Source organism: Macaca thibetana, chromosome 10 (assembly GCF_024542745.1).
Source record: "Macaca thibetana thibetana isolate TM-01 chromosome 10, ASM2454274v1, whole genome shotgun sequence".
NCBI lineage: Eukaryota > Metazoa > Chordata > Mammalia > Primates > Cercopithecidae > Macaca > Macaca thibetana.
Genome location: NC_065587.1, coordinates 61,866,450 through 61,879,144, shown reverse-complemented (window position 1 = coordinate 61,879,144; position 12,695 = coordinate 61,866,450). Strand labels below are relative to the sequence as shown.

Below are 12,695 nucleotides of genomic sequence, written 5' to 3'. Positions count from 1 at the left end.
CTACAAAGATATTCAATGCAGCATTTTTTGTGGTGGCCAAAGACCGGAAATGACCAAAATGTCTACCAAGAAAGGACTGGTTAAATACACTACGGTGCAGACACATGATGGAATACTATGCAGCCATAAAAAGAATGCAGCAGCCATGTATGGATGGACTTGCACATCCTCCAAGTTCTGTAGTATGTGATATAAACACTTATTTTCAAAGCTACCCTATTTTTTTCTTGTTATGAATAATCAGCCAACCAGCAGTTGGTATTCGCAGTAATTAACTGATGGTTCTTGCCCTTACCGTGGCACCTAATGCTTTTTTAGTCACTGCATGTGACACACTATGTTAATGATAACTCAATTTCCTAAAACTCTTACTGGGTTCTTCTAAGGCCTTTCCAAAGTTCTCTGAGAACACATTTCTACACCCATCTTAAAAGAGTGGCTGTCAGATAATTTGATGACAAACAGAAATGACAGCAAAAGGTGCTCCTCTGATTTATGAGTGACTATAACAACTCCACCTGAGCACTAATTCCTGTTCAAAAAGCAAGTGTATTCTGGGTTATTTCAAATCTTTCAGAAAAGCTAGCTCTAAGTTTGCTTCTGTTCCAAGGAAGCCCCACACTCAATTTGAACCATCCAATTTTCCTTTCTGCAAGGCAGACCCTCTCCCTCCACCTTTTTTTTTTCTTTTTAAAGCACTACAAAGCTACACGAGTCTTGACATTCCTCTTTCAGAGATGATCGAAGACATCAGCAATCTAAGGCAATTCAATTCTGAAGGCCCAAATTCAGATACCTCTTGAGAGACATATTTCACAGGGCTTTTCTTAAACTACTTTATAGAAATTTCAAATGGAAACATAGCGTAGGTCCCTAAAGCAGTACAGGTGGGATATACTTGGCCCATGGAAGCCAGCCTTAGTCTGCATAAGCAACCTGCCAGTCCTTATGAGGGCCTCCACAAGGGCAGGTCCAGGTGGGTCTTATTCATGGCTGACTCCCCAGTGACTAGCCCACTACACAGGCTTCCAAGTGGCTGCAAAATAAAATCCAAACTCCTTCTCTTGGTCCATAAGGCCCTACCAGGATTTGTCCTTGCCCTTCTTTCCAACTTCATCTTGCAACACTCTCTACAATGGCCTCTTTTCCATTCTCCAAAGACCCATGCCCCTTCTTCCCTCTGGGCCTTCCCACCTGAATTTTTATTTCTATTTTTTTTAAGACAGTCTTACTCTGTCACCCAGGCTGGAGTGCAGTGGTGCAATCACGGCTCACTGCAGCCCTGACCTCCCTGGGCTCAGGTGATGCTTCTGCTTTTGCCTCCCAAGCAGCTGGAATTACAGGCATGTACCGTCACTCCCAACTCATTTTTTCCCATTTTTAGTAGAGACGAGGCCTTACTAGGTTGCCCAGGCTTGTCTTGAACTCCTGGGCTCAAGCAATCCACCCACCTCAGCCTCCCAAAGTGTTGGGATTATGGGTGTGAGCCATGGCACCCGGCCTGAATGTTCTTAAAAATAAAAAAAAAACAACGTGACAGCCCCATATGTGTCGACGTGCCCTTCTCATCCTTCAGGTCTCGGCTTTAGTGTTGCTTCCTCAGAGAGGCCCTCCCTGACCAGTGAACTTACAGAAGCCTGTGCCCGTTACATCGAGGTGTTTATTTCCTTCACAGTGTTTATCAGAATCTGTAGTGAGCTTGTCTAATGATTTGTTTACTTGTTTATCATCTCTCTTGCAGTGGCAGGGAAGTTCCATGAGTTTATTCGTCTTGTTCTCTGCTCTATCTTCATTACCTAGCACAGTGTCTAACATATGGCAGGTACTCTTGAATGAATGAATGAATGAAAAAAGGAACATTTATGCTGAACGCAAATGCTCATGCATGAATAAACAAACACTGGAAATGGCATTAGCTACACGGCAGGGCACTGTCCCTGCCCCAGTCACCTTCCATGAGAATGCTTCTTACAAGGTCTTGGCTTTTTCAACTGACAAAATGAGGCCAGTGACCATTCCACCTGCCTCAGAGGCTATTAGCAATACTGAGATAAATACTGGAAATATGCTCTTTAAATAAAAGGGACCCTGCTATACAGCTTATTATTTTCTCATTGAAAGACTGACTATCCAGTTGAAAGATTCCTTTTCTTATAATTGAAGTCCAAAATTTTGCCCTTTTTTTTTTTTGAGATGGAGTCTTGCTCTGTTGCCCAGGTTGGAGTGCAGTGGCGCAATCTCGGCTCACTGCAAGCTCCACCTCCCAGGTTCAAGCCATTCTCCTGCCTCAGCCTCCCAAGTAGCTGGGACTACAGGTGCCCGCCACCATGTCCAACTAATTTTTTTCTGTATTTTTTAGTAGAGATGGGGTTTCACTGTGTTAGCCAGGATAGTCTCAATCTCCTGACGTTGTGATCCGCCCGCCTTGGCCTCCCAAAGTGCTGGAATTACAAGCATGAGCCACCGTGCTCAGCCAATTTTGCCATTCTAATAGTGGCTAACATCTCTGGCAAGCACCCAATAGGATCAAAGAGAAGAAGAGAAACTCAAACCAACTCACACAATTAAAAGGTTAAAAGGAAGTTTCTAGACCTGCTCTGTCCAGTGTGGTAGTCGCTAGCTACATGTGGCTATTAAAATTAAGTAAAATATAGAATTCAGTTCCTCAGGTGCACGAACCACATGTGTAGAGTGGTAACTGTACTGGATAGAACAGATAAAGATTATTTCTACTATCACAGAAACTTCTCTTAGACAGTACTGTTCTAGACTATATGTGGACTGAATAATTCATGTTATATCTCTTCTTCATTAGCATAGATACTGCTAACGCTATGCATCATCAGAAGCAGTTTGATATACTGGAAAGAACTGTCATAAATCCTGATTTTATCATTTATTAATTGTGTGACTCTGGCTAAGTAGGATGTCACTGACCCTTAGTTTTTCTTATTTATAAAATAGAAATAATATTTGCATTTAGTCTGCAGGGTTTATATCCCTGGCATAGAGCAGGAGCTCAATAAATGGTAGAGATTACTGAAAGTATAAAAGATAAACAGTGAAACTCCACCATAACCTATGGGACTGGAGAGACAATGATTCAAATGTCCCCCATAGCATCACTGCAAACAATGCAAAAAACAAGGCTAAGCAAACTAGGAGATTGAGTCCTGTCCCCCACACATCAGCATTAAAAAGGGCTCTCAATGTACCTAATGCTGCCATCAGAGCATGCAGAACACTGACAAAGGAAGCAGCTCTCTTATCGTAAAATTGGTCCAGGGTGGCCAAGACATCTTGAACCACATCTGCCACCAAAGGAAGCAGGTTAGCATCTGAGTTCCGCAGCATGACTTCCAAGACCTTTGGGGTATGAGGGTGCAGAGACAGATGACGCAGATTTAAAGAGATCCCATTCACTAAATAGTCTGAATTTTGGTTGATCAGGTGCTGCAGGGAGTTGTAGCCACAAGCATGGCAAATATTCATCATGGTGCTGGTAGCCACCTGACTGATGAGTAGGGTTTGGTCTCCAGCCTTCTCCATTACTGGATAAAGGACTGACATCAAGAGCAAACAGAAGTCTTTTCCTAGTGCATATGCAAACTGGCCAATTCCTTCCAACTGAATGCATATTTGCCAGATGTTGCTGTTCATGGAGCAAATAGTGGGACTTGGCTTTGAGAAGGCTAGAAAAGATGTAACTTGGCAGGTGTGTTCACCAGACGTGATGGCCTGGAGGCCTGGGTGTTCCATCATCAGCTCCTCTCCCATTTCCTCAGTTTCCAGATAGGTAACCAAATACCAATTTTCTTGACTTGTGTATTCTTCAAGTATAGATGTCACAATCTCTCTCAGTTCCTCTGGGTTTGTTTTAATATGTTTTTCATGAAGATTCTCGACCTCTAGCCCAGCAGCCCCTGTAACCAGTTCATTAAGGATCATGGCAGCTTGCTTCCGGTAAACCACGGATTGACGGTAAAGTTCCATAAAGTGATCCACAAGCAAATAAAGATTCCCATAATAACCAAGTAGCTGACAAACCTGCCTCAAGAGCATGAAGATCCTCTCATCAGTGAAGAAGTGGAAATATCTCCTCTGGATGTGGTTCCAAGGCTGTGTGGCTGAGGTCTTTGGAGAGGCATTCAGATCATCAGAGTTCCAACGCCGTTCCTCAACAATCTTGATGTCAGCCACGTCTAGCTCTAGAACTTGGATGAGTGCTTTGGAAAGGCGCTGGAGATGGGCCAGAGAGTTGAGAACAAAGTTTATTTTTGGACCCAAGAGTTTCAGATAACCAAGTAACAAGGAAAGTGTAGAGAATTTGCCCTGGTCATCTTGGGAGTTCATTAGGCGAGGAAGAGATGTGGCAAGGGAATGCAGGCTTTCCGACAAGATGTCAGCAAGGGCTTTGCTGCCCACCACTACTCTTTGATCTGCAAAATGTCTCAGAACTTTATTGCACTGGGCTTGGACTTCAGAACTCTCATCATTTACTAGTCCCACTAAGGCCTTCAGAAGGGGACCAGCACATTCGACCAATGATTGACTACACTTCAAAAGAAGGTCCTCCACAAGTTCTACCAGTTCCAGCCTCACCTTCCAGTGTGGGTGAACAGAAACACACTCAATTATCTTTTTAATAAGGATAGTCAGCTTGTCACCAGTGTTTTTGACCCAATCTGCTTCCCTGTGAACCATCAGCTCTGCTACTCTGTGCTCAACTGCAGGTTTTGCTTGGACCTTTGAGATTCTTTTGAGCTGTTCATCAGCCATAATGAAGCTCACTGTCTTGTAAAAGATCTTTAGGGAAGATACGACAATGCTGTGACCTTGTTTAAAGTCTCCTGTGATAACCCTGGTCAGTGCAGTTGAGATTCCAGGTAAAAAAGAGGCAAACAAATCCCCCAGCTGCTTTTGTTCAAGTTCATCCAACGACCTTGGATGGTCCTGACAATCACACTGCAAGAGTAGAACCTGTAAACATTTTAAGGCAGCAATTTTAATTTGCTTTGATTTCTCCTGTTCTGCAAGGCCTAACAGCAAAGATATGGCAAATCCTAAACGTGGCAGAATGGAGGGCTCATAAAAAGTCAGAATGATGTCCCCATAAGCTGAGTGCATTAATGTGCTAAGTCCCTGGATCACAGCCAATTTCAACTCCTCAGACACAGCCGCAGGCTTTTGGGAGCTGGGTGAATACAGACAAGCAGAGAGTTCTGAAAAGAGTTCCTGGAGAAGTTCTTGTTCTTTCACACATGTTGAAGAAAGGACAAATGTGAGGCATTCCACCACACTCTGGATCAAACGCTCTCTTTTGGGACCTGGGGTCTTCAGGGTAAACCGCAGAGGGAAGAGGATGTACTGCTGAAGTTCCTGAAGGGCACTGTCACTCACAGCTTGTAGTCGAGTCTGCAGATGCTCCACATTCTCCACTGTCTGGGTCTTTGTGAGCTGAACACAGACTGGACGTAAGACACCAAAGGCCTCCTCAGGAGTATCAAAAACTGCCATTGTGCAGCAGCCTTCCCCTCACTGAGGAAACATCCTGCAGGCTGGAGGAAGGAAACTGTTCAGTAAAAATGTCAAGTTCAAAGCAAGTATGAAGTGAACTTGCATTCATTCATTCAACAGACATTTACCAAGGGTCTATGTGCCAGCCACTGCACTGGGCACCAGGGCTGCAAACAAACTGAGCCCCCTGTCTAGTGAGGGAAGTACATGTACAGTTACAATAAAGTATCTTCAGGATTAGGACAGGCCTAGGCTTCCAGTCCTGAGTGTGGAAGTCATATCCTGAGGAAGCCAGGATGGGTCTCACAAGAAAATTATGTTCGAGGCAAGACTTGAGGGAGGAAGGAATAGGAATCTGTGGACTATTTTCAGGAGTCTGGATTTTAACCTTCAGGATTTTGGATTTAAACCTTCAGGTTTTGGCCAGGCGTGGTGGCTCACACCTGTAATCCCAGCACTTTGGGAGGCCGAGGTGGGCGGATCATGAGTTCAGGAGATCGAGATCATCCTTGATCTTCCTCGATGGTGAAACTCCGTCTCTACTAAAAATACAAAAAAATTAGCCAGACATGGTGGCGGGTGCCTGTAGTCCCAGCTACTTGGGAGGCTGAGGCAGGAGAATGGCGTGAACCCGGGAGGCGGAGCTTGCAGTGAGCCGAGATCGCGCCACTGCACTCCAGCCTGGGAGACAGTGAGACTCCGTCTCAAAAAAAAAAAAAAAAAAAAAAAAAAAAAAAAAAAAAAAAAAAAAAAAAAAAACCCTTCAGGTTTCATCTTTTTAAAACTGAGGTATACGTACAGTAAAATGCACTATCTTAACGTACAGCTCAGTGAATTTTTGTGTAGGTATAGAACAATGTAACCACTACCCAAAGTAAGATACAGAATAATTCCAACAACCTAGAAGGCTCCCTCAGGTCCTTTTGCAGTCAATTCCTATTTCGCCTGCCTGGAGGTAACCACTCTTCTGACTTCTATCACTACAGACATGTTTTGTCTGTTCCTGTCATTAAGAGGTTTAAAGCAAGGGGTGATATGGTCAACTCTATGCACTGAAAAGATCCCCCAGGAGCCTGTAATACAGGAGAAGGATCAAAATTGGGTGAGACTGACAGCAACATAAAGCGAAAGGGGCTACCCAGAGAGATGGGAAAACTGGGAGCACATACTATCACAGAACACACAGGAGAAGACAGATTCCAGCAGGATGGAAAGATGGACAGCAGGCAGGCAAGCAGGCAAAGGAGAAAGGATTACGGGAAAGCAAAGAGCAACTCAATATCCGAGAGTCTGTCTTTTTGAGTCTGTCTTTTTTTTTGTGAAGAGAAATTCAAAGTCATGGGCTGACAGTGAACAAGGAGGAGGATTAACAGAGGGCTTGAGGAGAGAAATAAAAGTCTCAAATATTCCCTTTGGAGAAGCAGAGCATGCTGGGAAGACATAAAGTGTGGCCCAAGGGTACTGAGGACTGAGTTGAGTTGGAGACCATAAATGTGTATAACTGTAAAATGTCGGCATTGGATGGAGGCTTAGAGATCATCTAGTCTGGTGGTCTTGTGGTCTTTCTTTTTTCTCTACTTGCTGGGGGCTTTTGAAGAGGTAAGAAAGTGCTTGTGCTGCTTCTCTCTACCCCCAGTTCCATGAATGCTCCTGAACTCGGTGGCTATAGATTGGCAGGCAAGTTGTGCCCAGCAGGAATGAGCAAGGCCTGCTCAGTCCAGAGAGAGAAATAGATGGTGCCAAACTTCCCCTGGGAGGGGACTCTGATACGCTGAGAGTCTAAGCCTACTGAGCTCCCTGGAACCCTATGAGGACGGGCACTGTTCATCTCTGTGAGGCTTCGTGGGGCTGTATCTCATGCTCTCTGTGGCCCCAAGAAGCTAGAGAAGGGAAGAAGCTTGACTCTTCCCTATCTCAGGCTAGAAAAATGCCATGCATGGCAGCCACAAAGCTTGGCTGGGGACTAATGACATCCCAGGTGCACTGGCTCATACACTGATGAACCAGAGGCTGCTTTGCCACCTCCCTGCCTGAGATACTGGTAGTTGGATGAAGAAGTAGGAAGGAAGAGAACTGCTTAACGGGATCCAGCAGTCTCGGGTAGAAAAAGCATTTCAGCACTCCTTGAGCTGGTGAATCTTAGATTAACAGAACCAGAAAAAGAGGCAGATGAGAATTTAAATAATAATAATAATAATAATAATAATAAGACCAAGTTCAATTATGACACCAAAGACGTTTCTTAGAATTAAAAGCATAATTTTCCACATGCAAAAAAGCTCCACTGATGAAATTTTTAAAAAGATAGTTAATTGCAGAAACCCAATTAGTGGCCTAGAAGATCAAGTAGACCTATCTTACCCAAAGCAGGGATGCAGAGATGCAAACCATGAGACTTGGAGGACAGATCTGGGAGAACCACCATGTAAGGGGTAATTTGAAAGGAGAAACATTTCCCTTAGCTGCAAAAATATTTATCTGGAGACCTAAAACCCTGAAGGATACACACCTGACCACATTCTGGTAAAATCCCTTCACTCTAAATATGAAGAGAAAAATCACATATTCCTTTGAGGAGGAAAGGACAAATAACATATAAAAGAAAAATAAATGGCTGTGAACTCCTCATTGGCAACAATGGATGCTAGAAGACAGTGGAATAGCACCTACTTACTGCAAATAAAGGATGTGGCCCCCAAATGCCGCTGAAGATGTTCTTCTGTCAAGATGGAAGAACAACATGCAGGAGAGGGTATCAGCCACATATCCTACCAGAAGAAGATACTTACACTGCTGAGGAGTGTTTTTTCTTTTAGTACGGAGAATTTTCTTCAAATACAATGTTTAAATGGAAGCCCAGTATACAAAACAGACAAAATCAGAGGGTGTCTTATAAAATACAGGGTGAAGGCAATGGCCTAGGGCTCTCTTATTTCACTGTAGGAGTTTCAAGAAGATAACTTGGGGTCTGCCCCTCAACAGGGTGGTGGTTCCTAAACTACATTCTCAGATTACATAACAAAAACCGTAGTAGAGCTAATGAAACGGGAAAACACAGTATGTCTAACATTGACCTCATCACTTTCTGCCATATTCCCTTGGTGATTCATAGTCAAGCTAGAAACCATAGAATCTGTTTTCTTTCACCCCTTCTTAATCCCAGCATTCCCTACATTTCATCAATTCCACCCCTTTGACACCTTTCAAATCTGTTGATGACAACTGATGTGTTTAATATTGGGTCAACTCTCACAGTTTCCTCTCTGGCCCTTTGGCTTGTTTCTTGCCCTCTTTGAATTCACATCTCACAATGACACTTAAGTAATCTTTCTAAAAGAAAAATCTGATCGCAATTCTCTAGGCTTAATTCTTAAACTGTTCTCCATCCTGCACGAAGGGCAGATACTTCTAGGTAGAAACTATACCTAACCATTACCATGGCATACAGGGTCTTCACCATCAGGCTTCTGCCTGTCTTGCCAACCTCATTTCTCACTGTTCTATCACTTGATCGCTAACCTGCAATCATGTAAAATTTATAAAACTTGCAATTTTCTAAACAGGTGGTGCAAGTTTACATTTGTCTCCTTTTTCCTACCCCTGTACACACTTCTATGACAGTATTTGGCAAGCTGTATTATTTATGTATATGTCTGTCCTACCTACTTTAGACTAGAGGCTCTGAGAGGGCAGGGACAATCCTATACCTAGAAGCCAGAAGAGCATCTGGCACACGGCAAGCCCTCAAAAACATCTGTACAGATTCCGCTTCCAAGTAGGCTCTAGTATGGTTTGCAGGCTAATACTCCTGCCAATGTCTAGAAAAAGTCAAATAAATTACAAAAATCATTTCTTAAAGCATCCAATACTTGTGGAAGCAACAAGGACTAGATGGACTAACAGACAGAATGTTCAGAGGGAATCAACAATCAATAGCTTGTGTGTGGGTGGGTGGGTGTGTGTGTGGGCATGCGTGCGTGAGCCTTTGGTGCATTTGTTGATCCTGGACGTGGGCTCGGGAATAGGGTGTGGTTATCACTGGGGAAAAAGAAACCACAATGCTTTTAATGGTCACCTGGGGCTGGAGAGACAAAACTGCAGCCTCGAGGGACCTCAAAATACCCAACTTCTGGAAGAAGGCTGCTGCTGGAGACAAGCCAGTAGAGATTTTGGTATGCTTCAAAGCTAGGGTAACAAAACTGGAGATTTGACGGACTTGAAATACTTACTTGGTTGGGGTCTTCCTCAAGACATTTAGTCAATTTTGAAATGATGTGAAGTAGTGATAGGCTAAATAACTAAGTTGAAAATCTTACGGGCAGAAGTGAACCTCCCAAAGGCTTTCATGTCTAAGGAGACAAACAGCCTATTAGGCTTTCAACTGAAAGCCCTGGAGGATCATACTCTAATAAGGATGAACCAAACTAAGTTTGAGGCTTACCAGGATTGCAACCCAACAGTGACCCAACTCAATCCCTGAAATATGTCAGATTAGACTGAAGTATTTAGTTAACAAAAGAAAGGGGCAAACCTTGATGGAAGATATATGCAGCCGCTATGATACTTTTATGTAATGTTTGGTATATAATAAGTTTTTTAAGCATGTGTGGAGGTAAATGCACATAGCTGGTAATCAGGAGAAAAAACAGACATTAGAAGCAGACCTGTGGATGGCCCAATCATTGAAGTTTAGTAGTCAAGCACTTTGAAATAACCAAGATTAATAAAGTCAAGAAATGGAGGAAAAGATGACCAAAGTAAATGAAAGGATAAATAATTTTACCACGGAATTGGCTGAAATCTATTTAAAAAAATCAAATGGATACTTTAGAACTGAGAACTACAGTATCTATAATTAAGAATTCAATATAAGATATTAACAGTAAATTGGACTCAGCAGGAGACATGATTAATGATTTGGAAGACAGGTCAATAAAAAATATTCAAACTCAATTAGAAAAATGAATGGTAAACACAGATAAGAACATAAAAGACATGTGGAAGAAAAGACGTGAATAAATGAGTCTCAGAAGACAGCATAGAGCAGAAGCAATACTAAAATGTCCAAAACAAATTAAAGAGATCAACCCACAGATTTAAAAAACTCAGCAGCCCAATTATTTGGCCAATATAAAGAAAAGAACACACAGATACCATAGTCAAACTGCTGAAAAACAAAAAGAGGAAAACCTGAAAAAGCAGTGAAGCAATAAAAATGACAGCTGACTTCTCAAAAGAAACGACACAATCCAGGAGTCAATAGAATGCTATCTTTAATGTACTGAAAGAAAATAACTCCCAACTTCGATTTTTTTTTTTTTAAATCTATGGACTAGGGAACCAACTGTGAATTTTAAAACCTATAAAAACCACCTCTTTCAATAAGGTAAGGCTGGGCCTGGGTGGCTCAGGCCTATAATCCCAGCACTTTGAGAAGCTGCAGTGGGTGGATAACTTGAGCCCAGGAGTTTGAAACCAACCTGAGCAACATGGTGAAACTCCATCTCTACAAAAAATACAAAAATTAGCTAGGTGTGGTAGTGTGCACTTATAGTCCCAGCTGCTAGGGAGGCTCAGTTGGAAGGATCGATTGAGCCTGGGAGGTTGAGGCTGCAGTAAGCTGTAATTGTGCCACTGTACTCTAGCCTCGGTGACAGAGTGAGCCCGTCTAAAAAAAAAAAGAAGGTGAAATTAAGATATTTACGACAAACAAAACCTGAGGGAATTCATTGCTATCAGGCAGCACTAAAAGAAAAAACAATGTAAGAAAATAAACCTAGACAGAAGCATGGAACTGTAAGAGGGAATGAAGAAAATGAAATAGGTAAATATATAAAAAATGAACTGTACAAAACAATAACTATTATGTCTTCTGTAGTTTGTGCATATATAAAACTAAAATGCAAGACAACAATAATTCAAAAAGGGGGGGGGAAGGAGTTAAGTGTCTAAGAGTCTAGTAGTATAATGAAGTGATAAAATAATCTGTATTAGACCGTAACATGTCAAGATGTTAAATGCATGTTGAAATCTGTAGAGTAAGCTCTAAAATAATTGTAAAAGAATACCTACCTAACAAGATTACAGGGCAGTAAAAAATGGGATACTATTTTTGATTAATCAAAGGGCAAAAATGCAAAAAAACAAAACAAAACTAGTGAGCCAAATTGAAAACAAAAAGTAAGATGGCAGAGAGAAGTCTGTAGTACAACTGAAACAGCGATTACATTTGTGCAGTTTGTCAACAGTAGCACTACTGACATTTTGGGTAGGATAATTACTTGTTGGTGGAGGGCTGTCTTGTGCATTGCAGGGCATTTAGCAGCATCCTTGGCCTCTGTATCTTGGCCATCCATCTATCTGCTGCCAGTAGCACTAGTCCAGGTGTAACAAACAAAAATGTCTCCAGACATTGCTAGATGTCCTGTCAAGGACAAAAATTGTCCCTGGATTTGGTACCATTGGTAGAGTCAGCATAATCCTAATCAAATCCCAGCAGGATTTTTGCAGAAACCTGAGTCTAAAACTGATAGAGAAATGCAAAGGACCTAAAATAGAAAAGACAATCTTCAAAAAGAAGAATGCAGTTAGAGAACTTATACTAACTGATTTCAAGTTTACTATAAAGATATAATAATTAAAGGACAGTGTATACTTGGCATAAAGAAAAATGAACAGAGTTCAGAAATAGACCACACATAGAATAGAGTCCAGCTATAGACCTACACACCTGACACAGGTGACAGTAAGTGAAGGGGTGAAAATAATGGCCTTTTCAATTAAAGGTGCTATGTCACTTGGCTACTCATATGAAAATATATATATATATATATAAAAATATATGTGTATATATCTTGATTCCATCACATCATATTTAAATGTGAAATGTAAAACAATAAAGCTTTCCAAAGGAAACAGACAAAAACATCTTTGTGATCCTGGAGTAGGCAAAGATTTCTTAACTAGGACACATAAAGAAAAAAACTGAGAAATTGGACTACCTTAAAATTTAAGAATTTCTGTTCATCAAAAGACACTATTAAAGAGTGAAAAGGCAACCCATAAAGTGATGTTAAGACACTTGCTACACATCTGACAAAACACTCATATCTATAATATACAAAAGATTTTTAAAAAATCATTTTAAAAAGGAAAGACAACCTAATAGAAACACAAAA

General features: G+C 41.7%; 1 protein-coding gene across 1 annotated transcript in view; it reads right to left on the bottom strand.

The window, feature by feature from the left end:
- The window catches only part of TTI1 (TELO2 interacting protein 1), a 50,376-nt gene that overhangs the window by 25,103 nt on the left and 12,578 nt on the right, over nt 1-12,695 (bottom strand). The window contains exon 2 of the mRNA XM_050807012.1: nt 3,216-5,558. Within this exon, the coding sequence (XP_050662969.1) occupies nt 3,216-5,517 (2,302 nt within the window). The 5' untranslated portion in view covers nt 5,518-5,558. The remainder of the gene's footprint in view (nt 1-3,215; nt 5,559-12,695) is intronic.